Source organism: Thalassophryne amazonica, chromosome 23 (assembly GCF_902500255.1).
Source record: "Thalassophryne amazonica chromosome 23, fThaAma1.1, whole genome shotgun sequence".
Taxonomy (NCBI): Eukaryota; Metazoa; Chordata; class Actinopteri; order Batrachoidiformes; family Batrachoididae; genus Thalassophryne; species Thalassophryne amazonica.
The window spans coordinates 31,636,225-31,658,392 of NC_047125.1; the positions used below are offsets into that span (position 1 = coordinate 31,636,225).

At 40.8% G+C, this 22,168-nt stretch overlaps 3 protein-coding genes across 3 annotated transcripts; all 3 read right to left on the bottom strand.

Moving 5' to 3' along the window:
• Window positions 1-293: 293 nt before the first annotated feature.
• LOC117505446 (E3 ubiquitin-protein ligase TRIM21-like) lies at window positions 294-5,736 on the bottom strand. The gene is given in 7 exon segments (XM_034165089.1): window positions 294-1,109; window positions 1,218-1,244; window positions 1,324-1,471; window positions 1,627-1,860; window positions 1,942-2,037; window positions 5,160-5,394; window positions 5,396-5,736. Coding segments are annotated over 7 exon segments (1,656 nt in total). The 3' UTR covers window positions 294-534.
• A 4,550-nt stretch (window positions 5,737-10,286) lies between these two features.
• LOC117505226 (E3 ubiquitin-protein ligase TRIM47-like) lies at window positions 10,287-15,711 on the bottom strand. The gene is made up of 3 exons (XM_034164817.1): window positions 15,649-15,711; window positions 11,428-12,070; window positions 10,287-11,217 (listed from the first exon to the last, which is right to left on the bottom strand). The coding sequence occupies exons 2-3, from the start codon at window positions 11,956-11,958 to the stop codon at window positions 10,909-10,911; spliced, it is 840 nt and encodes a 279-aa protein (XP_034020708.1). The 5' UTR covers window positions 11,959-12,070; window positions 15,649-15,711; the 3' UTR covers window positions 10,287-10,908.
• A 1,517-nt stretch (window positions 15,712-17,228) lies between these two features.
• On the bottom strand, window positions 17,229-20,784 carry LOC117505447 (E3 ubiquitin-protein ligase TRIM41-like). Its single transcript, XM_034165090.1, has 6 exons — window positions 20,198-20,784; window positions 20,007-20,102; window positions 19,686-19,919; window positions 17,932-18,079; window positions 17,832-17,858; window positions 17,229-17,755 (listed from the first exon to the last, which is right to left on the bottom strand). Exons 1-6 carry the CDS (start codon window positions 20,771-20,773, stop codon window positions 17,229-17,231), a joined length of 1,608 nt encoding a protein of 535 aa, XP_034020981.1. The 5' UTR covers window positions 20,774-20,784.
• Window positions 20,785-22,168: the final 1,384 nt, after the last annotated feature.

Consider the following 22,168-nt stretch of genomic DNA (forward strand, 5'->3'; position numbering starts at 1 on the left):
CCTGCTCGTCAGTTAAGGGCTTTGAATAAATAACTTCTATGATGTCTAGTTGTACCACAAACTGCTTCCACAATTACCTGCATTAATGCCATTGGTAGTTGTGTGACTTTGTAAATTAAGTGAACTTGGAGCTTTAATACTGGAAACTTTAAATTGTGGTTCAAGTCCAATCCAGGGGGAGTTGTAGACTCCCATCTGCTTCACTCTCCAGTGCCCATGAATAAATACAAGCACCAGTGGGCCTCAGGGCCTGTGTACAGTAGAACATATTTGTCTTTAGTGAGGCAGGTACCATTAGTGGTGGACTAGTGAACCAATGATTTCCATTAAATGTTCCAACCCAAGTACAAATTTTGGATTCTATGCATTGCAGTTTCTTATGACTCTGTGGTGTCACTCAACGCTGTCACTACAGTAGCTGTTGTGCATTACAGAAGGTGTGGAGGATTTGAAGGATGTGGGTAGGAGGAGTTTGACTAGTTGTTTGAGGCCAGCACACTGTAAAAGAAACAACTATGTACAGAAGAAACATTTTCAGCTTTCATCACAATTGTCACAAACTAACATTTGTGGGTTAACTGTGCAGATTATCAGGGGAGCAGAATTTTTCTCATTTTCTTGAAGATGTGGGCTGAAATATGGGAATAATTCATCTTTCACTGCCAACTCTGTAAATGAGTAAATGTGGGACTTGGCTGTGGCATCATAGAAGGTCACGAGACCCTCCTCATAGTCCACAAACACCCCCACCTTCTGAGGTTGATTGCTAAGTGAAAGACGCACAGGTGGAGCTGTCAAGGCAGCATACTCTTCATCTTCATAATGTACAGTAACCCAGTAACCATTTTCTGGGTTAAGTGATATTTTCCCCTTGCGGCTAGCATTGCCTCTTGCCACACCCAAATCCCATCCGGTTTTGTTGCTGACCTCCACCTCCCAGTAAGACTTCCCAGAGGTCAAACTGTTCAGACCTAGCACACTGCCAAAGAGGTCAAATCTTTCAGGAGCCTCAGGTACGTCTTGGACCTCACCTCCATCTCTCACTTCTTTCCCGTCATCAGAAACAATGAGGCGTCGGTGAGCAGTGTTTGGATCCAACTTCACGTCCACTGTTGACCATGAGGTGACATCAGAGCATGTTTGAAGTCTAAATAAAAATGCATGCTTTATGAGGTAATCAGAAGGATATGTGTAAGTAGTAATCATGTTACACATACCTGCAAATTTTGGAACTCTTTTAAGTTCTATGGAGTGAAGAAATAACAGGTTAGCTTTTGTGAGCATTTTCATCTCCTGTATTTAGCTTCATATTTTAATTCTTACCAGTTGAGGTCAGCTTCTCCAGTTCCTGTTGAATTTGTTTCATCATTGCTGTTGTGGTTTTTCGCATTGTGCCAAAACACAGTGATGTGTCAAGTTCTACCTTTGTCCAGTCTTTAACATCATCCAGATCTTGAAGTGATGGGTAACGCTTTGGAGTGAAGAGAGCAAAAGTGAAGGTCAACCAGCAGTCTAACAATAGCCAATCTCAGGATCGATAGGACTTGGTCGGTTGCTTCATCTGTGAAACCTCTTGGGGGGGAAAAAAGCTGGTCCATTCACAAAAAGCTTGAAGGCTTCTCTTACCTGCAGAAAAAGGACATGGTCCTCGAGCGCAGATATCTGGTCTAGCTCAGAGATGGCCTCTTCTAGTTTGCTGATCTCTGCTTGCATTTCGTCTATGAGTTCTTTTGCCTCTTTCTTTATGAATGTCCTTCTGTCTATCAGTGGCTGAAGAGCTCTCCTCTGAGCTTCCTCTACAACATTAATCACAGCTGTGAACACACCATCAATCTCCCACCACTCATTGTCCAGCTGTTTCTAAAAATGAAATGGAAAAACTGCCATAATGTGTTTAACTTTTTGTGTATTGTAAAAATTTAATTAAAATGTACACCTTACCATGCAGTTGTTGAGACATGTGGTAATCTCATCCACTTTAGATTTTCTTTCCTTGATCTTCTCATCTAGCTTGATTGTTGTTTCTTCTATCTTAGCCTGTCATAGGTGGAAATGTAGTTAAGTAAAATTTTTAACATCTCACTTCAGTATATTTGCTTGGTCATGTATTTCTGGTTTAATGCGGTAGTCCTCAACAGTTTTGGCATGCAGTACTCTAAAATTAAGCAGTGCCTGTTCGTGACTTTGTCAGAAGGTGTATGTACACTTTTACCCCCTACTGACTTTATCTCTGTCTGTGCAGAGTCCCTTGGGGTTTGCTATAGGGATGCACAGGTACTGCATGACTTGTAATACTTTGGAAAATAACAGGAATGAATTAAGACATCCAGTAGTGATCCTTTGTTACAGTAGACTCCCTTAGGACACTCTGAAGATATACATGGTTGTCTTGGTGCTATTTGGTATAATGGAAGTAGGTTTTCTATGTTGGCAGAAATATTTCTAAAACTTTTGTGAAGGTCAATAGAACAAACCCCAATCGCAACAAGAACAGAACTCAGACAATGCCTACGAACTGTAACAAATGAAAAGAGAACTCCTTACTTTGGACTGCTGGCAAATAAAAAAATGCTCTCATATCTCCTTTTAGGCACAAATGGGTACTTTTTGGGTCCAGCAGAAATAACAAAAGCTATTCTACGTCCACAACCTGGAATAACAATTGCAGGATTTTCCATTTTAAAAATGAGTAGGACATAATCAATGGATTACTGGGCAGCATATTTCTCTTTTTTCCTGTTCCATTAATCATCTTGCAGTCTATATGGTTCATTGTTTATGGTTCCTTCTCAATAACTACCAGAAATCTTAACTTCAAGCTTGATAAATTTTCAGTCAGTAGACAGTCTTGCGGATAGCCTGAATAGCCTAAATGTAGTGTTAAAAACCACACTTGATAAGATTGCACCTCCTCTATTAAGGCCATGCCTTCCCAAGGCACAGACACCTTGGTTTAACAGTTATTTGCGTGACCTTAGGCAGAAGGCTAGAGGGTTGGAACAGAAATGGCGTAGTTCCAAACTAGAGGTGTTCCACCTTGCGTGGCGTGAAGCTGTTTTAGATTATAAGCATGCTTTATTGGCTACGAAGCAGGCCTATTATTCTGAATGGATAAACAAAAACAAGCATAACTCAGTTTTTGTTTGATACAGTGGCATTTCTTATTCATGGACAGCCACCTGTTGGCCATTCTCCTTTTTCAGCACAGGACTTTCTGGACTATTTCGAAAAGAAAATAGAAGATATTAGGTTGAGCACATCACAGCATACATTGATCCAGTCGTATCCAGCTACTGAGCTGGGGACTACTACTGAGGTGCTACCTAGATTCACGGAATTTAACAGTATCTCACAAGGTGTGCTGACGAAACTCGTAATGTCTACTAGAAGCACAACCTGTTTATTTGATCCTATACCAACAAAATTGTTTAAAGATCTTTGGCCCATTCTTGGGCCGACTGTGCTGGAAATTGTTAACCTTTCTTTAAACTCTAGATCTGTTCCAAATTGTTTTAAATCTGCCGTGGTTAAACCACTACTCAAGAAATCTAATCTTGATCCTGGTGTATTGAAAAATTATAGGCCGATATCAAATCTATCATTCTGCTCTAAAATTCTGGAAAAGGTGGTTTCACAGCAGCTGGTGGACTATCTTACTGAGAGTGACCTTTTTGAGTCACTGCAGTCTGCTTTTAGACGACATCACTCCACAGAAACAGCACTTATTAAAGTAGTTAATGATCTTCTGCGAGCAATGGACTCGGATACTACTACAGTACTGGTGTTGTTGGATCTCAGTGCTGCGTTTGACACAGTTGATCATCATATTCTACTTGATAGACTAGAAAACTGTTTTGGGATTACTGGAACTGCTCTTGCGTGGCTGCTGTCTTATTTGTCTGGTCGTTCTCACTGCGTTTTGTGCAACAACACTACCTCTGACTTTAAGGTATGAAGTTCGGGGTTCTGCAGGGATCTGTTCTGGGTCCCCTGCTTTTTTTCCTGTATATGGCACCCCTTGGGAACATTTAGCGGCATTTTGGGGTTGCTTTTCATTGCTTTGCTGATGATACTCAGTTGTATATGCCGATAGCTGCTGGAAATTCTGTCCACATAAAATCTTTACAGGACTGTCTTGCAGCAGTGAGAAATTGGATGTCTAGCAACTTTCTACTTTTGAACTCTGATAAGACTGAAATGATGGTTCTTGGTCCAGCAAGACATCGGCATCAATTTCATCAGCTGGCGCTTAGCCTAGGTTCATGTGTTATACATCATACTGACAAAGTGAGGAACCTTGGGGTAATTTTTGATCCTACATTGTCCTTTGACCTCCACATTAGGGACATTGTGAGGACTGCTTTCTTTCATTTAAGAAATATAGCAAAGATTCATCCCATCCTGTCTATGGCTGATGCTGAGACTCTGATTCAAGCATTTGTCTCTTCTAGATTGGACTATTGTAATGCTTTGTTTTCTGGTTTACCACAGTCCAGCATCAGGGGTCTTCAGCTGGTTCAAAATGCTGCTGCCAGACCTCTGACGCGAAGCAGAAGGTTGATCATATTACGCCGGTTCTGGAATCCCTTCACTGGCTTCCGGTCTCCTTGAGATCGGATTTTAAGGTATTACTATTGGCCTATAAAATTGTTCACGGACTGGCGCCCCCCTATCTGGCCGGCCTGGTTGAGTCCTGTGTGCCGGCAAGGGCTCTGCGTTCACAGGGTGCAGGACTATTGTGTGTCCTGAGGGTGAAGAAAAGGTCAGCGGGTTACAGAGCTTTTTATCACCGCGCTCCAGCTCTGTGGAATGATCTGCACAAATACGACAGTCGGACTCTGTGGAGACTTTTAAAGCCAGGTTGAAGACACATCTCTTCTCCCTGTTTTATCATTAGTATTTTATTGTGTGTCTTTTTTTTTTATACGTTTTATTTATTTTACTTAATTTTTTTATGGTTAAATTTTTTTATTGTATTTTAATCTTATTTTATTCTGATTTTAAATGCTTGTGAAGCGCCTTGAGGTGATTACTCGTGATTTGGCGCTATATAAATTAATAAATTCTTATTATTATTAATTGTAATATAACTGCATCAGTTCCTGAATGCCTTTTGAAGCATCTCTCAAGTTTTGAATCAGTAAATACAGGGTCTTTACCATCTTCTTGTCCCGTTCCTGTTCAGCAGAGACCACTTCCTTCTGGCATTCGTCCATACAGCACACACAAATGCATCTCTGCTGCTTCCTGCTGTATAGCTCTAGTGGGCGTCCATGAGTCAGACAAGCCCTGTCATCCAAATTCTCCACTGGTTCCACTAACTTGTGGCCTTTCAACCTTTTTATCATCGAATGATTATTCAGGTGGATCGAACAGTATGAAGCAAGACACACGACAAGACTTCTCAGCCTTCAGCTTTGGTTTAGTGGTGCACGTGTCACATGATACTTCGCCTGGTGCCCCACTGCACGGGTTATCATCTTTGCCCAGGGTCTTTTTCAACTCGTTGACAATGTCCCTCAAGACGATGTTCACGTTGGGGGTTTTGGCCAGAAGCTGTTTGCACAGTGGGCACATCCTGTCATTATAGTCAAAGTTGAAATTCATGCATGTTTTGCAGAAGGTGTGGCCACAAGGTGTGGTGACAGGATCTTGAAATTGATCCATGCAGATGGAACATGTTACATATTTCTCCACTGAGCAGTGCGGGGAGGATGGTGTTGGAGAAGAGGCCATTTCTGCAAAAATACATCACCACAGTGTCAGTTTTATTAGAACTGCAAACAGGTGTTTAAGAACAGGAACCACCCTTGTTAGTAGATAATAACAACTACACCATAACACATTGTAACACATAGCACGGGAAACTCTCTGAACAGTGCATGCTTTGAATCTACCAAAATCGTCCTACCCATCTTCAAAGACCTGACATCACATAACCATGTCAGGTCACTCAAGGGTATGCCCACGATTATGCTGTATTCTTTAATAATACTCTGCAGCTTGTTTAGGGTCAGGAGACCCAACCAGAGCACAAAGGAGAAGGACAGAACTGATTCAATAGAACATCATAAAAACACTGTCAACTGTAAAACTTTGAAGTGTATGCAAGAAGTACATTCACTGATGGGCTATCTTAAGGACACCATCCATCTGGGCTTCAAAAGTGAGCTTATCAATGAGGGTGCCAAATTATTTATATTGCTGTACCCCTGCTACATCTTGATCACCGAACACCACCAGGGAACTGGGCGATTGATTCTTCCTAAAATCAGTGACCATTTCCTTTGTTTGGGACACATAAATATCCAAAAAGAATGATTGATTGACACCAGTCTAATCAGACACTCCAGAATCATGGTCCTTGTTATCGTACTTCAGCAGTGAGATTATCACTGTCGGTAGCAGGTTTAATGACATGATGCCTCTCATGCTGGCTCCGACACATTTGTACAAAACGGACAAAAGAGTTGAAAGGATACACCCCTGAGACGATCCGGTGGAAGACACAAGAATGTCAGATACAGTGCATCCGGAAAGTAGTTACAGCGTTTTACTTTTTGTATGTTACAGCCTTATTCCAAAATTAATTGGGCACTGCTGTCTCGTATGAGGGCGGGCGTTGAAGGAGTAAAATATGCTGGAATTTCTCTACTAGACGTAATTTCTGCTGGGCAACATTTGTCAAGAAATCAACAAACCAACAGATCAGACTGGGCTCAATATTATGGGCATTACCCATCCTGTCTGCCAAAACTAATCCGTCTTCCTAAATTGAAATCTACATGAAATGTTTTTTTCTTTTAATTAAGGCATCTTGTACCACAGCAAGCAACCAAAATGGCAAGCACATACAATCACCACTTTTTTCGATTACAAAAAATTCAAAGTCACACCACCAGTTTACAAAAGCAGATTTTACACATTTTTTTAACCTCAAGATGTATAAGAAAGGATCTCATGATTATAGCTTTTGTTCAGATACTGCAGATGTGTATAGAATTATGTTCTTAGTGTTGCGTGTCAAACTGAACTGAGAACTCACGTTATTGTTACAATCCACTCAACACTTTTCCAGTTTTAACAAGCAAATTTTTTTCACATGGCATTATGGGACACGTTTCTCACCAGACCATGATGATGTCATACGTGGCAGGCATTAAAGGTGACACACCCACTGGATAATTTAGCTGGGACTCCAACAGAATTACAAATTCTTCTAGATTTACAGTTGTTAAAATCATAGCTGTTCTCGTATCACTCCATTTATATAGTAGTTTAAAATGAAATATGATCATAATCTCCAGAACATGTAGTTTTTACCTGTCAGTTGTTGAGATGCTCCCTGTACATCCAGTCTCCTCTTTCTATTTCTTCCTGTTCATCCAGTGTGTGTGTGTGTGTGTGTGTGTGTGTGTGTGTGTGTGTGTATACGTGCGCACATCCTTCCTCCTTCTGTTAAGTTTCAGTTCTGCGAAACAGCCCTGTCTTGTGTTTTCTGCTACTCAAACAGGCATGATTGTGCAAACAAAAAATAATTTGTTTATCAATGTCAGGGTGTGTTGATTTTGAACAAGTTGACACAGAGCACATGATGAACCTGCTGACTCACTTTTCTGGGAATCAGAGTTAATCCATCTTACTGTGGCCTCTGTGTGTGTGTCTGTATGGCTTTGATCATGGACAAACTGGAGAGAGCTGACATTTAGCTGTTTGTTATGCTTATGTTTATATGCATAAGCATAATAAGCATAATATGTTTGTATGCTTATTATTGTATGGCCTTGCCTTACAATATAAAGCGCCTTGGGGCAACTGTTTGTTGTGATTTGGCGCTATATAAAAAAATTGATTGATTGATGTATTTTGGGTCAAGGATAAATGTTGCGAAAACGGAACGTTGATAGGATTAATATCTTTGAAGAAATTAGCGATATTAGCTAACAACAGTGAACAGTGGACATTGTGCTGCAATGCAGCATGGGAGTTTGGGGTTTTAAATGTTATTGTGGTTCATGTTAGTTTAATATTGTTGTTAGTGTTATTGATTTATTGTGTTTTTGTAGCTCAGTTGGTTTAGTCAGTTTAGTTAAGTGTAGTATTGACGTTACCATGAGTGAGAAGTGTACTGTGTTTGATAACTTCCATCGCCATCTCCATTTGTGTGTGTAAAAATAGAAGCACCTGCTTGTGCCAGAATACAGAAAAGACAAAAAGCTGTGCGTGCATGCGTGCCTATAACTTCGATCATGGACAAACTGGGGAGAGCTGACATTTGCCATTTGGTATGGTTATGTATTTTGGGTCAAGGATGAATGCCACCAAAACGGAATGTTAATAGGACTAATATTTTTTGGAAAACCTACAGATATTAGCCAATAACACTTCACAATGGGCATTGATAATTGCATTCTGGACTTTCACGGCAATCCAGCAGGGGTGGTAAATATCTTTATATTAAAGTGTGAGTGTGTGCATGCAAGATTTTATTTAGTAGGTTCAATGTAAGTACATAATATAATTGTAAATATGTTAAAAATATGTGGATGACACAAGAAACTGAAAACACTTATTTCTATTGTGGTCCATTTAATAATCAAATGACAAAATAGAAGTAATAATACTGATAATAATAATATTGTGTGTATGATAGCAAGAACCTAAACGGTTGCGTCATTCACCTGTGGGCAGGCTTTGAGTGAGCACTGCTCCACCCCTCTCGTCGTTGTTTCATTGCGAGGAAATGGCTGAATGATTTTGGCTTTTTTTCCATCAGAATTTTTTCAGAAACTGTTAGAGACAGGCAGCTGGAAACCATTCGAAAAATTTATCTGGCTTTCGGTGAAAATTTTACGGGCTTCACAGAGAAAAGGAGTGTTACTACAGCTTTAAGGGAGATGGTGGCGTAATGGTTTGCACGTTGGACTGGGACGCCAGCGATCTGGGTTTGATTCCCGGTTGCAGCCATGCTCCCAACTGGCACTCTTAACAACAGTGCTGGGGAGGAGTGAGAGACACGTGCCGTGGGCCCTTCTGGAAACACGCTTCGTGCTTTTGTTGGCTACCCACGTAAAATATGATCCTCTTCTTCTTCTTCTTAAGGACGGCCCACAATGGCGCACGGCACGCCGCGCTCCGAGCCGCCATCGAGAGGCAGAAACCACCACATCATTTCTAAACGGATGGCTCTGTGGAGCCGGGACCGTCGTGTGCAATTTCTTTGGTTATCACAAGAGCTGGTCATCAGCCATTTTCCGGCAGATTTCACTTTTAACAAGAGATTTTGTCATGGAAAGCCGCGCGGAGGCTTCGCGCGTCACGACCGATTCGCTGATGGAGCGAGACAAAGGAACACCTCCATTTCTGAGTGCCAGAGGACGAGTTGGGACATGTCCAGCACAATTTCTCTTATACTCACTCGACTGGTAAGCACTGAAAGCCGAGATAGGCATGTCCCAACTTGTCCTCTGGCACTCCGAAATGGAGGTGTTCCTTTGTCTCGCTTCATCAGCGAATCGGTCGTGATGTGCGAAGCCTCTGCGAAATCTGCCGGAAAATGGCTGATGACCAGCTCTTGTGATAACCAGAGAAATTGCACACGACGGTCCCGGCTCCACACAGCCATCCGTTTAGAAATGATGTGGTGGTTTCTGCCTCTCGATGGCGGTTCGGAGCGCGGCGCGCCGTGCGCCATGGTGGGCCGTCCTTAAAGCTGTAGTAACACTCTTTATTCTCTGTGAAGCCCGTAAAATTTTCACCGAAAGCCAGATAAATTTTTCGAATGGATTCCAGCTGCCTGTCTCTAACAGTTTCTGAAAAAATTCTGATGGGAAAAAAAAGCCGAAATCATTCTGCCATTTCCTCGCAATGAAACAACGATGAGAGGGGTGGACCACTGCTCACTCAAAGCCTGCCCACAGGCGAATGACGCAACCGACAGGCGTGGAAAAACTCATGCATGCGCACGAAGGTTCAAGCTTGGCTGACGTAAAAACATATGAATCAAATCCATATAGTTTTTGGAAAAAATAAAAAGGTCTGTTACTTTTCTCACAGACCTCGTATATGTGTGTGTGTGTGTGTGTGTGTGTGTGTGTGTGTATGTATATATATATATATATATATATATATATATATATATATGTGTGTATATATATGTGTGTATATATGTGTGTATATATATGTGTATATATGTGTATATATATATATGTGTATATATATATATGTGTATATATATATATGTGTATATATATATATGTGTATATATATATATATATATATATATATAGTGGAAAGTAGGAGACTGTTATTAATGAACACCTGATTTGTTAGTAGATTTACAACCCAATGCATATTTCACAGACGTTAAACAAGATAATATGTCATCGATAAATAATGCACAGTTCAAATATTCTTGAAAAACTACAAATGTAAACGCTAATCATATTAGATTCACATTGTTTATCTTTAATGCCTAGCAGATTTTATCATTAATTATTAGAAGCTTTATTATTTTTCCTGCTGGTTTAATGCAGTACTGCACCTTTTGTAATGAATATGTTAATTGCATATATTTGTTGAGGGGAAAAAGGTAGTTACAGTACACGCCCAACCATGAATGGGTTCAAGCATTCAAAGCAAGTAAAATCTTGCAAGAAAAGAACTTGTTTCTCCAGTATTGTTGTGATCAACACCCAGTTACTAAATCAGACTGGCATACAGACACTGCTGATAAACAAAAACAACCAAAGGTATTCATTCTTTTTCCTTAATTACAGTTGTGATACTTAAAGTGCCAAAATAAATGAATTGGAAAAAAATGGAAATACTTTCTTACATGAAGAAATTAAATGCATTGTAAAACATATAAAAGCCTTGTTGTATTTCCACATTTTTAGTTAGTTCTCTTTAAGTTATCAGTTTGACATTTAAAGTTATCAGCCTTTTAAGTTTTAATTTATTCTTCATTGTGGCACTTTTGCAGCACATCTGTAGGAATTGAAGGTCATCTTCGATATGCAAGAGCTCATCCAGCTCAGAGTTTGTGCTTTGTAACTGAGAGATTTCCTCCTCCATCTCCTTGAGCTCTTTACATCGTGTCCAGGCCTCCTTCTGATTTTCTCTCATGATGTCTGTGGAAAGATTTATCTCCTCAACGCTAGCTTGTGCCTCCTGGATCACCTGATGAAGCTTTAACCTTCTCCGTTTTAGTAGAACCTGTGGAACAATGTTATGCGAGCGATGCAGTAATGTGAGAAAGCAACAGGTCAGGGTTTTGTCAAAATGATTTTGGTCACATGCTTATGAACTACAAACTTCTTGGCAGAGGAAATTAAGTTGCACAGACTAAAGTGTGGTCGGAAATTGGTATGTGGTAATCTCCACTTTTTAGTCTGTGCATTAATTAGTTTTATTCTTAGACTTCACCTTCTTTTTTGCTGCTTCCTTTGCAGTGGTAATAATATGATGGCCTCTGTGGTCTGTGTAGGCACATAAGCCACAGATGCATGTTTGATCACTTCTGCAGAACCGGTCTAACTGCTTCCCATGCAGACGGCAAACAGAGTCCTCCAGGTTCTTCACCACACTGATCAGATGATGGCGCCAGAGAGCTGCATCCTTGTAGTGGGGCTCCAGATGAAGGTCACAGTATGAAGCCAAGCACACTAGACAGGACTTGATCGCTGGATGCTTTGTTGGGCAGACATCACAGGGAACCTCTCCAGCTCTTAAAGTAACATTTGATTCTTCAGCCGTGGCACCGTGATCTGGCATTTGGTATGTTTTGAGCTGTGGTCTGGTGGGGAAGATGGCTTTGCAGAGGGGACACTGACAGACTCCATGGAGACTCCAGTACTCTCCAATACAGCTTAGACAGAAGCAGTGTGCACACGGGAGGGTCACGGGGCTGCTGAACTCTTCCAGACAGATGCAGCACTCATCAGCAAGCTCTGACATGAGGTCAAACCTTAAAGACAACCCTTGCGTGTGCACACAGATGCGAACTATCTGGAGTCTGATGTAGGTTTAGATTTCACAGTCAGGATCTAATCCATCACTTGATGCATATCTGGAGAGGAACAAAACTGTATTAGCACAGGCTCAACTCCTTGAAACCAAAATTTTGATCAAATGGATTACAAAAATTATTGCACAATATAATAAACACAGTAACAGATTTTTAGACATCATCTCTTTGCAATACGACATTCTTTGGACGTGCATCCAACCAAGCAGACATAGTGGTGGGCTCTTAAATGTTGCTCGGTTGAGGTTAGGGGAAGGGAGTAGGCTGAGGGTTATGATATTTAGGATACGTAGAGCACTGCTGCTGACCTTCATGTCAGCTTGTTTGTTGTGCATTGAACACGTAGAACATTGGGAAAGGCCACAGACCGTGGATGAATCAATGATTTTATTTTTATGACAGTAACATTAAAATTGGCTCCGTCATTGTGCTGGTGATCAAATCAAATCAGTTTTATTTATATAGCGCCAAATCACAACTACAGTTGCCCCAAGGCGCTTTATATTGCAAGGCAAAAGCCATACAGTAATTACAGAAAAACCCCAACGGTCAAAATGACCCCCTGTGAGCAAGCACTTGGCGACAGTGGGAAGGAAAAACTCCCTTTTAACAGGAAGAAACCTCCAGCAGAACCAGGCTCAGGGAGGGGCAGTCTTCTGCTGGGACTGGTTGGGGCTGAGGGAGAGAACCAGGAAAAATACATGCTGTGGAAGAGAGCCGAGATCAATCACTAATGATTAAAAGCAGAGTGGTGCATACAGAGCAAAAAGAGAAAGAAACACTCAGTACATCATGGGAACCCCCCAGCAGTCTAAGTCTATAGCAGCATAACTAAGGGATGGTTCAGGGTTTGGCGCTATATAAATAAAATTGATTGATTGATTAATCTATCTCACTCACAGAGTTTAGGTAGCTACTCTGCACTGTGTTGGTATATGGCATTGGAGAACATAAGAAGGAATCATATCCTTAAATTTAGTTACAGCGCTTTCCGAAAGACTTCTACTGTAATGAAACTTATTCCCCACTGCTGGGTAGTCCATTAAAGTAAATGTAAATGTTATTAAGAAATGATCCGACAGAAGGGGGCTTTCAGGGAATACTGTTAAGTCTTTCATTTCCATACCATAAGTCAAAACAAGATCTAAACTATGATTAAAGTGGTGGGTGGACTCATTTACATTTTGAGCAAAGCCAATTGAGTCTAGTAATAGATTAAATGCAGTGCTGAGGCTGTCATTCTCAGCATCTGTGTGGATGTTAAAATCGCCCACTATATTTATCTTATCTGAGCTAAGCACTAAGTCAGACAAAAGGTCTGAAAATTCACAGAGAAACTCACAGTAACCACCAGGTGGACGATAGATAACAACAAATAAAACTGTTTTTTGGGACTTCCAATTTGGATGGACAAGACTAAGAATCAAGCTTTCAAATGAATTAAAGCTCTGTCTGGGTTTTTGATTAATTAATAAGGTGGAGTGGAAGATTGCTGCTAATCCTCCCCCTCGGCCCGTGCTACGAGCATTCTGACAGTTAGTGTGACTCGGGGGTGTTGACTCATTTAAACTAACATATTCATCCTGCTGTAACCAGGTTTCTGTAAGGCAGAATAAATCAATATGTTGATCAATTATTATATAATTTACTAACAGGGACTTAGAAGAGAGAGACCTAATGTTTAATAAACCACATTTAACTGTTTTAGTCTGTGGTGCAGTTGAAGGTGCTATATTATTTTCTCTTTTTGAATTTTTATGCTTAAATAGATTTTTACTGGTTGTTGGTGGTCTGGGAGCAGGCACCGTCTCTACGGGGATGGGGTATTGGGGGGATGGCAGTGGGAGAGAAGCTGCAGAGAGGTGTGTAAGACTACAACTCTGCTTCCTTGTCCCAACCCTGGATAGTCATGGCTTGGAGGGTTTAATAAAATTGGCCAGATTTCTAGAAATGAGAGCTGCTCCATCCAAAGTTGGATGGATGCCGTCTCTCCTAATCAGACCAGGTTTTCCCCCGAAGCTTTGCCAATTATCTATGAAGCCCACCTCATTTTTTGGACACCACTCAGACAGCCAGCAATTCAAGGAGAACATGCAGCTAAACATGTCACTCCCGGTCCGATTGGGGAGGGGCCCAGAGAAAACTACAGAGTCCGACATTGTTTTTGCAAAGTTACACACCGATTCAATATTAATTTTAGTGACCTCCGATTGGCGTAACCGGGGGTCATTACTGCCGACGTGAATTACAATCTTACCAAATTTACGCTTAGCCTTAGCCAGCAGTTTCAAATTTCCTTCAATGTCGCCTGCTCTTGCCCCCGGAAGACAATTGACTATGGTTGCTGGTGTCGCTAACTTCACATTTCTCAAAACCGAGTCACCAATAACCAGAGTTTGTTCCTTGGGGGGTGTGTCGCCGAGTGGGGGAAAAATGGTTAGAAATGTGAACGGGTTGGTGGTGTACAGGGGGCTTGTGTTTAGGACTACGCTTCCTCCTCACAGTCACCCAGCCGGCCTGCTTTCCTGGCTGCTCGGGATCTGCTGGTGGGCAGCTAACGGCGGCTAAGCTACCTTGGTCCGCACCGACTACAGGGGCCTGGCTAGCTGTAAGATTTTCCAAGGTGCGGAGCCGAGTCTCCAATTCGCCCAGCCTGGCCTCCAAAGCTACGAATAAGCTACACTAGTACCATTACTGCTAAAGGAGGCTGAGGAATAACTAAACATTTCACACCCAGAGCAGAAAAGTGCGGGAGAGATGGGAGAAGCTGTCATGCTAAACCGGCTAAGAGCTAGTAGCTGCGCTAAGGTAGCGGATTCCTAAAAACACACAAAGTGAATAATGTGAAAATAATTTAGAGGTGATTCAGCAGAGGGAGTGCTTTAGTTAAGGCACGTGAAGATTACACTGTTATCTAGATCAATCTAACTGCGCAGATTAAACAGCTAACAGATACAGCAAAACACCGCTGTGCTCCGGAACAGGAAGTGATACAATACCGCAGTGAGAGCCAACCACCAGTAGAGGCCAATACCCAATTTGATCAGTTTGAAACTTTAAATGAGCATATTTTTATGTAGCTTCACACATACTGTCTCTTGGCACAGTACGTGACACCCGTTGTCATAATGCTCCTTAATACATATTCTTCCTCAGTTCATATTTTTATAACACATACCTTGTTTGTAAATAAAAATTTAGAATGTAATTTCTTAACATTACAGTTGTAATCAAACTAGGTATTTGTCTGTAATCTTGAAGATAAGTTTATAGTTTGTTGTAGAGTTTTAATTAATTTCAGTGTAGTAGCACCAGATTAATCAGAGGTTTCCGTAATCCTACATATTAATAATGCGTCTGTACAGATATTTGTGTCATTAGTCTGTTATACCCCTCATACTGATAAAATTCTACGTTGTCGACTCATTTCTGAATTGGACTATTCCAATATTTTCTTTGTTAGCACTGGAATTAATAGGACAACCAACTGCAGGAAAGGCTTAGGACTAGCTGAAATACACATCTAGTTAAATGTTTACACACCAGTTGTGACAGCCGTTTGTACAATTTACTAATATTTAATTATTTAAAAATTTGAATGTGGCATACGGCACACTTACCTTTGTTATCTCTCCTCGGGCTCTGACGCTGGTGCTACACTGTTATCAGGTGATTTCTTGTAAGCAGGTACAGACACACCTACACTGTCACTACAGGGGGGGGAAGGGGAGGTGCTCCTGAACTGTTTTACTTCCTGCACGCTTATCAACCCGTATAGATAACACATTTGTGATCATTCAGTTTAAGCTACAAGAGGCAGTGTAAACCAACAATCAGTCATATATAAACTTTTTCTTTTTAAAATACCATATCCAGACTTTATTTGATAACAAAAACAAATACATTGAAATTGTCTTAAAAGGATAATGAAGTTGCGAAATGGTCACTTCATGACAACATGCACCTTGTACATTATGAGTAATGATTTACATTAATTTAACATGTTAGAGGCATCTTTATGCATTCTCTTATACGAGTATCAAAAACTGGGTATAACAATATATTGTGTGTTGTGGTACTTGTATTGTGGTGCATGTGTCAAATTGGGTCACATTTTAAAATGAGTATCATGATGTTGTGATAACATTAAAGACATCTACTCCATGAACTTTTAAAAAAAAAAAAAAAAAAAAATTATTTTAAGAATGTGCAAAGTACAAAAGGATACCATGCAGAACTACAAATTTCTGTTTGGGTCTTTAATGTTAAACTTTTCCTGCTGTTTAATCCTTTAAATCCGACTACCCAAGAGGTTATTTATTTATTACCTTCGCCCAACTTTGTTTTCCCATTGGGAAAATAACCAACTCTAACCTTAAAATGGTGATATTTTGTCATTCACTATTTTACATCTCATTTCAAAATTTGCCAGAAATAAACTGCATGCATGTTAAAATAACAATGATAGTCATAGTAATTGATAATTCTGCACTCCTCAGAGCAGTTGTGAACAAGCGGACAGATATTTTGCTGAAAGAGATGATGGAACAGAAGAAGCATATTTAGAAATCTTCAAGATATCGTGGTAACATACAAAACATTTTGCAGATGTTGTGCTCTGCCTGTACTAGCTTCGTTATGGTATAATGGCTTACTGCAAACATCTCTGTTTACTGCTGCTGTTTAACTTTTAATCTGTCCCACCTTCACCAAGTGTCCACCTGCAACCTCTGACATTCTTCTGGGGGGAACAACTTGTTTTTGTTAGTCCCCGATTTCCCAAGTATTACCTCATGCTTGTGGGTAACTGAACAATTTTTGTAATGAAACTGTATGATTTCTTTTTCCTTTTTGGGGGGGTGGGTTGGGGAGTGGGTGGTCTCTATTTTACTACCTTGTTTGTCTCTTAGTAGGATTCTTAATGTTTTTATCCACTTTCTGTGAATATTGATTTGTGATCAGGATACAGATACTGGATCAATTTAAGATGTCATTTCTGCAAATTTTGATGCTCTGTCTCTAATTATTTCCAGTGTTTTATTATGATTTTGATACTGTGCCACTGTTACTTATTAAAGGCACAGGGAAAAAAAATTTGAATCACATTACAGACTTGGCGCTAACTCATGAGCTTCTCGGCCTCAACTCACACTTTGATTGTATCATTCATGAAGACTGTGCCATTATTATGATTATTTTTTTATAACATCAATTCAATAGCTAGAGGCTCAGATTTCTTTGCCCAGCTGTACAAATAAAAATAGGGGAACAGTTTCTCTGTAAGATGTAATCCCACGAAAGAGTAAATGTGTATCTTGTTATCCACATCATAGAACGAAACTCGCCCTTTTTCATAATCAACATAAATGCCGATATTTCTTGGCCTGAGATTCAGATAAAGCTGTTTGTACAGTTTGCAGTGAACTTCATATTTTGATCCTCTCTTTCCAATAGCAAAGAAGCCATTTTCTTCATTTACAGTTGTTGTGTCCTTTCTGTCCACTGATTCCACTGCAACGCCCACATCCCAGTCACATCTCACTCCCACTTGTGCTTCCCAGTAATGGCGGCCGGAGTTGAAGCCCTTTGTTCCTAACACCATGGGACGGTCAAATCTTTCTTGGTTGTCAGTGGGAGATCTTGCAGTTTTGATGTGTTTGATGCGTTGTCCACTATCATACACACAAAGTAAGGGCCCAGCAGTGTTTGGATCAAATGTGACCAACTCTGAAAAACAAAATAAGATTTCATCTTGAATAAAAATGACATCTACAGCAACAAAGTAATTTTTGTTTAAACTCACCTTTAAATTCTCTCATTCTGGTCAGTTCTGTAAGTACAGCAACATAATTATTTGGGAACTCAATGAACATTGAAAACAGGAGCAGTTTCAATAGTCCTACCTGTCTTTGTAAGACTTTTCAGTTCACTTTGGAAAGTGCCCACAAGGTGCGACATGGCTGTCCTCACTGTCTGTACACATATGTCAGAGTAAATTCTGACCTGAGACCAGTCCTTCATATCTGAATGGTTGCACAGTGCCTGCAGTGACTGAGACAATTCACAAACACAAGTTCATTTGATCTTTAAAGCCGTCTCCGTTCTACTCCATCGTGAATCCGCACACTCTCCATTCACAGCCACAGAAACGTATCATTTTCAGAGTAGTCGGTCTTGTGACGTCCCTCACTAGTCTACTTCTTGTCATACAGTTTATAAGTACTGTCTCCTCCAGACAGGTTGACCACACAGTACCCTACTCAGTATTTGTGAATGATTGATGTAAAGAAAGTCAAAGACTGACTCAGTTTATTCATCCCTGGGGTTGCCTAAGTAAAAGTGAAAGTTTAATCCTCATATTTAGACTTGTTTAGTTTGTTGTTGTTTGTTCAATTACTTATGTCATATATTTTTGTTAAACCCCTTGAATTAAAGCTAAAAATCTACACCTCAAGCACATCTTGATTGTTTAGTTTTTAATCTTCATTGTAGTGGTGTACAGAAGCAAAATTGCAAAACATGGTGGCTTTCCAAATATTTATGGACCTGATTATGTGGCAGGAATAACTACTGTGATTGGTGTCCACAGTGAGAGCAGCTGCTCTCTCAAAGGTTCGCTCTGTCATGTCAGATACTGGCTGGGTGTTGACACAAATTCATGTGTCCTGGATCACTGCTGTTCAACTGGCATGTCATACTCAAGAGTTTATTTTTGCCTTCCTTGATAAGTCTCTAGAAATCTGCACATTACAGCAAGTGCCAATAACTCACTATACGGGGTATAGTAAAAGTATCGGACCTTTTTATTTTTTTCAAAAACCTGATGGATTTGAATCACGTGTGCTTGCATGAGCCAACCTTGAACCTTTGTGCGCATGTGTGAATTTTTTTCACGCCTGTAGATTGCGTCATTTGCTTGTAAGCAGCCTTTGTGTGAGGATGGGTGTAGTCTCTCGGCGTCTTTTCATTCCAAGGAAAAAGACGCAACGACTGGAGCAGCGCGACTGCATCAAATTTTGCCAGAAACTGGGCGACAGCCAGGTGGAAACCATTCGGATTATTCAGACGGCTTTCGGTGATGATCCTATGGGCATCACACAGATTAAGGAGCGGTACAACCGGTTTAAAGACGTCCACACAATGGTGGAGAGCGCGCTGTGCTCCGGTCGGCCATCAACACGCTGAAATAATCTGGTCATTTCAGCGTGCATGCACACGAAGGTTCAAGGTTGACTCATGCAAGCACACGTGATTCAAATCCATCAGGTTTTTGAAAAAAATAAAAAGGTCCGATACTTTTCTAACAGACCTCGTATTTCATGGCTAAAATGTGACTGGAGCAGGGATCCTTCCTGCGGTGTGGGCTGCCTGAGTCAATGAGCTGAGAGGGGAGCAGACGACCTCCCATATTGAAAGAGGTCAAAACCATGCGGATGGAAAACCTAGACTGGAGTGGGAGTATCGTAAACCTGGCCTGTGATCTGCTGGTAATTCGGGTTTTTCTTTTTCTATGTCTTTGTATTCACGAGACAACCATACAAACAATACAAGTGTGTTTTGCCCACATCTCCAGTCCAGTTTAATAACAAACACATCATACAGTCTATTGCTTCATTTCCTGGATGTGTACTGGTGGCTCATGGAAGTGCAATCTGACCTGCAGAATGTGAAGGTGGTCTTCACTTTGTGCAAGTTCTTCCAGCTGGGATTGTTTTCTCTCCAGCTGTGTGATTTCCTCTTTTAGCTCTTGAATCATTGCTTCATCTTTGGCTTGTGATTTTCGGATCTTCTCTTCGATGTACGATTTCAGTTTGGCTTGTGTCTCCTCAACATGACTCATCAGCTTTGTAAACAGATTATTGCACAAATCGATCTCCTTCTTTGCTTTGTCCTTTAATGATGAATAAAGCCATCAGCAGAGATTCAATTAAAATAGTCATTTAGAGTACACAGACAAAAATGTGAAAGAAATACTCACGCTGCGCTCTTCTGAGACACGCATCAAGTCATTTATCTTTTCTTTTTTCTGCTCAACCAACATTTGGATTTCTTCATTTTTGGACTGAATGTTTTTCTAAAATAAGGAATTCAAAGCTTTTAAAATGGGAGCTAATCTATTGTTTCCATTACATTATCTGTTTTAGCATTTAACACAATAAACAGCTTCACCTTCTGTTCATTTCCTTCTTCTTTGATGGGCACTATGTCATGGTTTTTGTGATCCATCTCGATGCACAGCAGGCAGATACACACATTTTCTTCTTTGCAGAACATCTCCAAAATCCTCTGGTGCTTCTTACATGTTCTCTCCTCAAGGTTCTCCACCGGCTCTATCAGTGTGTGCCTCATCAGTGAGGGAACTCTGTGGTGTGGCTCCAGATGGGCTGTACAGTACGAAGTCAGACACACCAGACAGGACTTCTGAGCCTTGAACTTGATTCCTGTGCAAATCTCGCACATCACCCCGCTCTCTGCCTCAGGACTTTCTGGTAACTCAAGTTTTCTCCTCTTCACGTGGACTGAAATCTCTTCAATGATCGTGTTTGTGGACATCTCAGGCCTTACATGGAATCTTTTATGACACGTTGGGCACTGACATAAATCACTGCTGTGCCAGTGCTCACTGATGCAAGTCTTGCAGAAGTTGTGTCCGCAGGGTGTGGTGACTGGGTTCGTGAAGACATTAAGACAGATCGAACACTGGAAGTGATCCATGGGCAATGAGGAGAGAAAACTGAATGACATTATGGGACCTCTGTTGAAGAGAGAGACAAATGTCCAGCTGCTTTTAATTATGTCAGATTATCAGTACATTTGTCAAGCTTTGAAAACAGACTCAAATAGTAGAGTCCAGTGAAGCTGAAGACAAGATCTGAAAACAAACCCTGAACAAAAATTTAAAATATGCTTTCTGGAAAACTGTAAATAATATTGTTCATATTGGTGGTTCTGATGACATCTTGTGGTAAGGGTTCATATTGTAGCCCTTCTAATAGCCTATCAGAGGATCACTTATGTCAGGGGTGCCCAAGTTTGGTCCTCAAGATCTACCTTCCTCTACCTCTTAGTTGTCTCCCTGCTCCAACACACCTGAATCCAATGAAAGACTCGTTAGCAGGAGCCTGTTATTGAGCCTTTTATTGGATTCAGGTGTGTTGGAACAGGGAGCCAACTAAGCGTGTCAGGAAGGTAGAGCTCGAGGACCGAACTTGGGCAGCCCTGACTTATGTCATATGTAGGCTGTGCATGCTCCTGTAGCACCTCCAAGGTGAAAGAACACACACACACACACACACACACACACACACACACACACACACACACACACACACACACACACACACACACACACACACACACACACACACACACACAGTGATGAAGATACAAAGAAGCTGCAGAAGATCCTCAGGACAAACAGTAATCAAATTCACTTTGGGACAGCCAGCCAAATAGCCACTCAAAACCAGCCCAAAAGCCTGATCCCCTCCCAAAAAAAACAAAACAAACAAACAAACAAAAAAAAAAACAGGGGAAAAACATACTCAGGTTTAAATAAGGAAAAAAAAAAGAAGCTGCAGACCTGGCAACACAGCTCCTCACACCACAGTAATGGAGACAGAAATGTAATATATCGTAATTTTTATTTATTTATTTATTTTAACTCCCTAAGCTGTGTCAGCCCCACCAAAAAAAATTTATCAGGCGATGATGGGGGTCCAATCATGGTTGACAACATTGTAGTCAGTGGCATTGGAGCACCCTCTATTGGACAAACTGTGTAATGGTACCATTACCAACAGCCTGCGTATCAGATTATGCTTTTTTTTTCTGCATTGTTTAGTCAGTAAATCAAAAGTTTTCATATCGTTAAAAATAATCCCAATACTGATATGTTCGTTAAAGGCTCATATCGGCCGATATCAGCCAACCAACATATTGGTCAGGCTCTACTAATAAAACAATGATTCATCAGCTATGAAAATAATTGTTGCTTTCAGCCCTCGTGGGGATGGACCACTGGTGTGGCTGAGTGATTGCCGTTCAGTACACCGTTTAGGCTGCTTTTATCTTTTGTGATTTTTGAATTGTCACGGTGGACAGGCAAACTAACAAACAAACAAACCTACCGGTAAATGA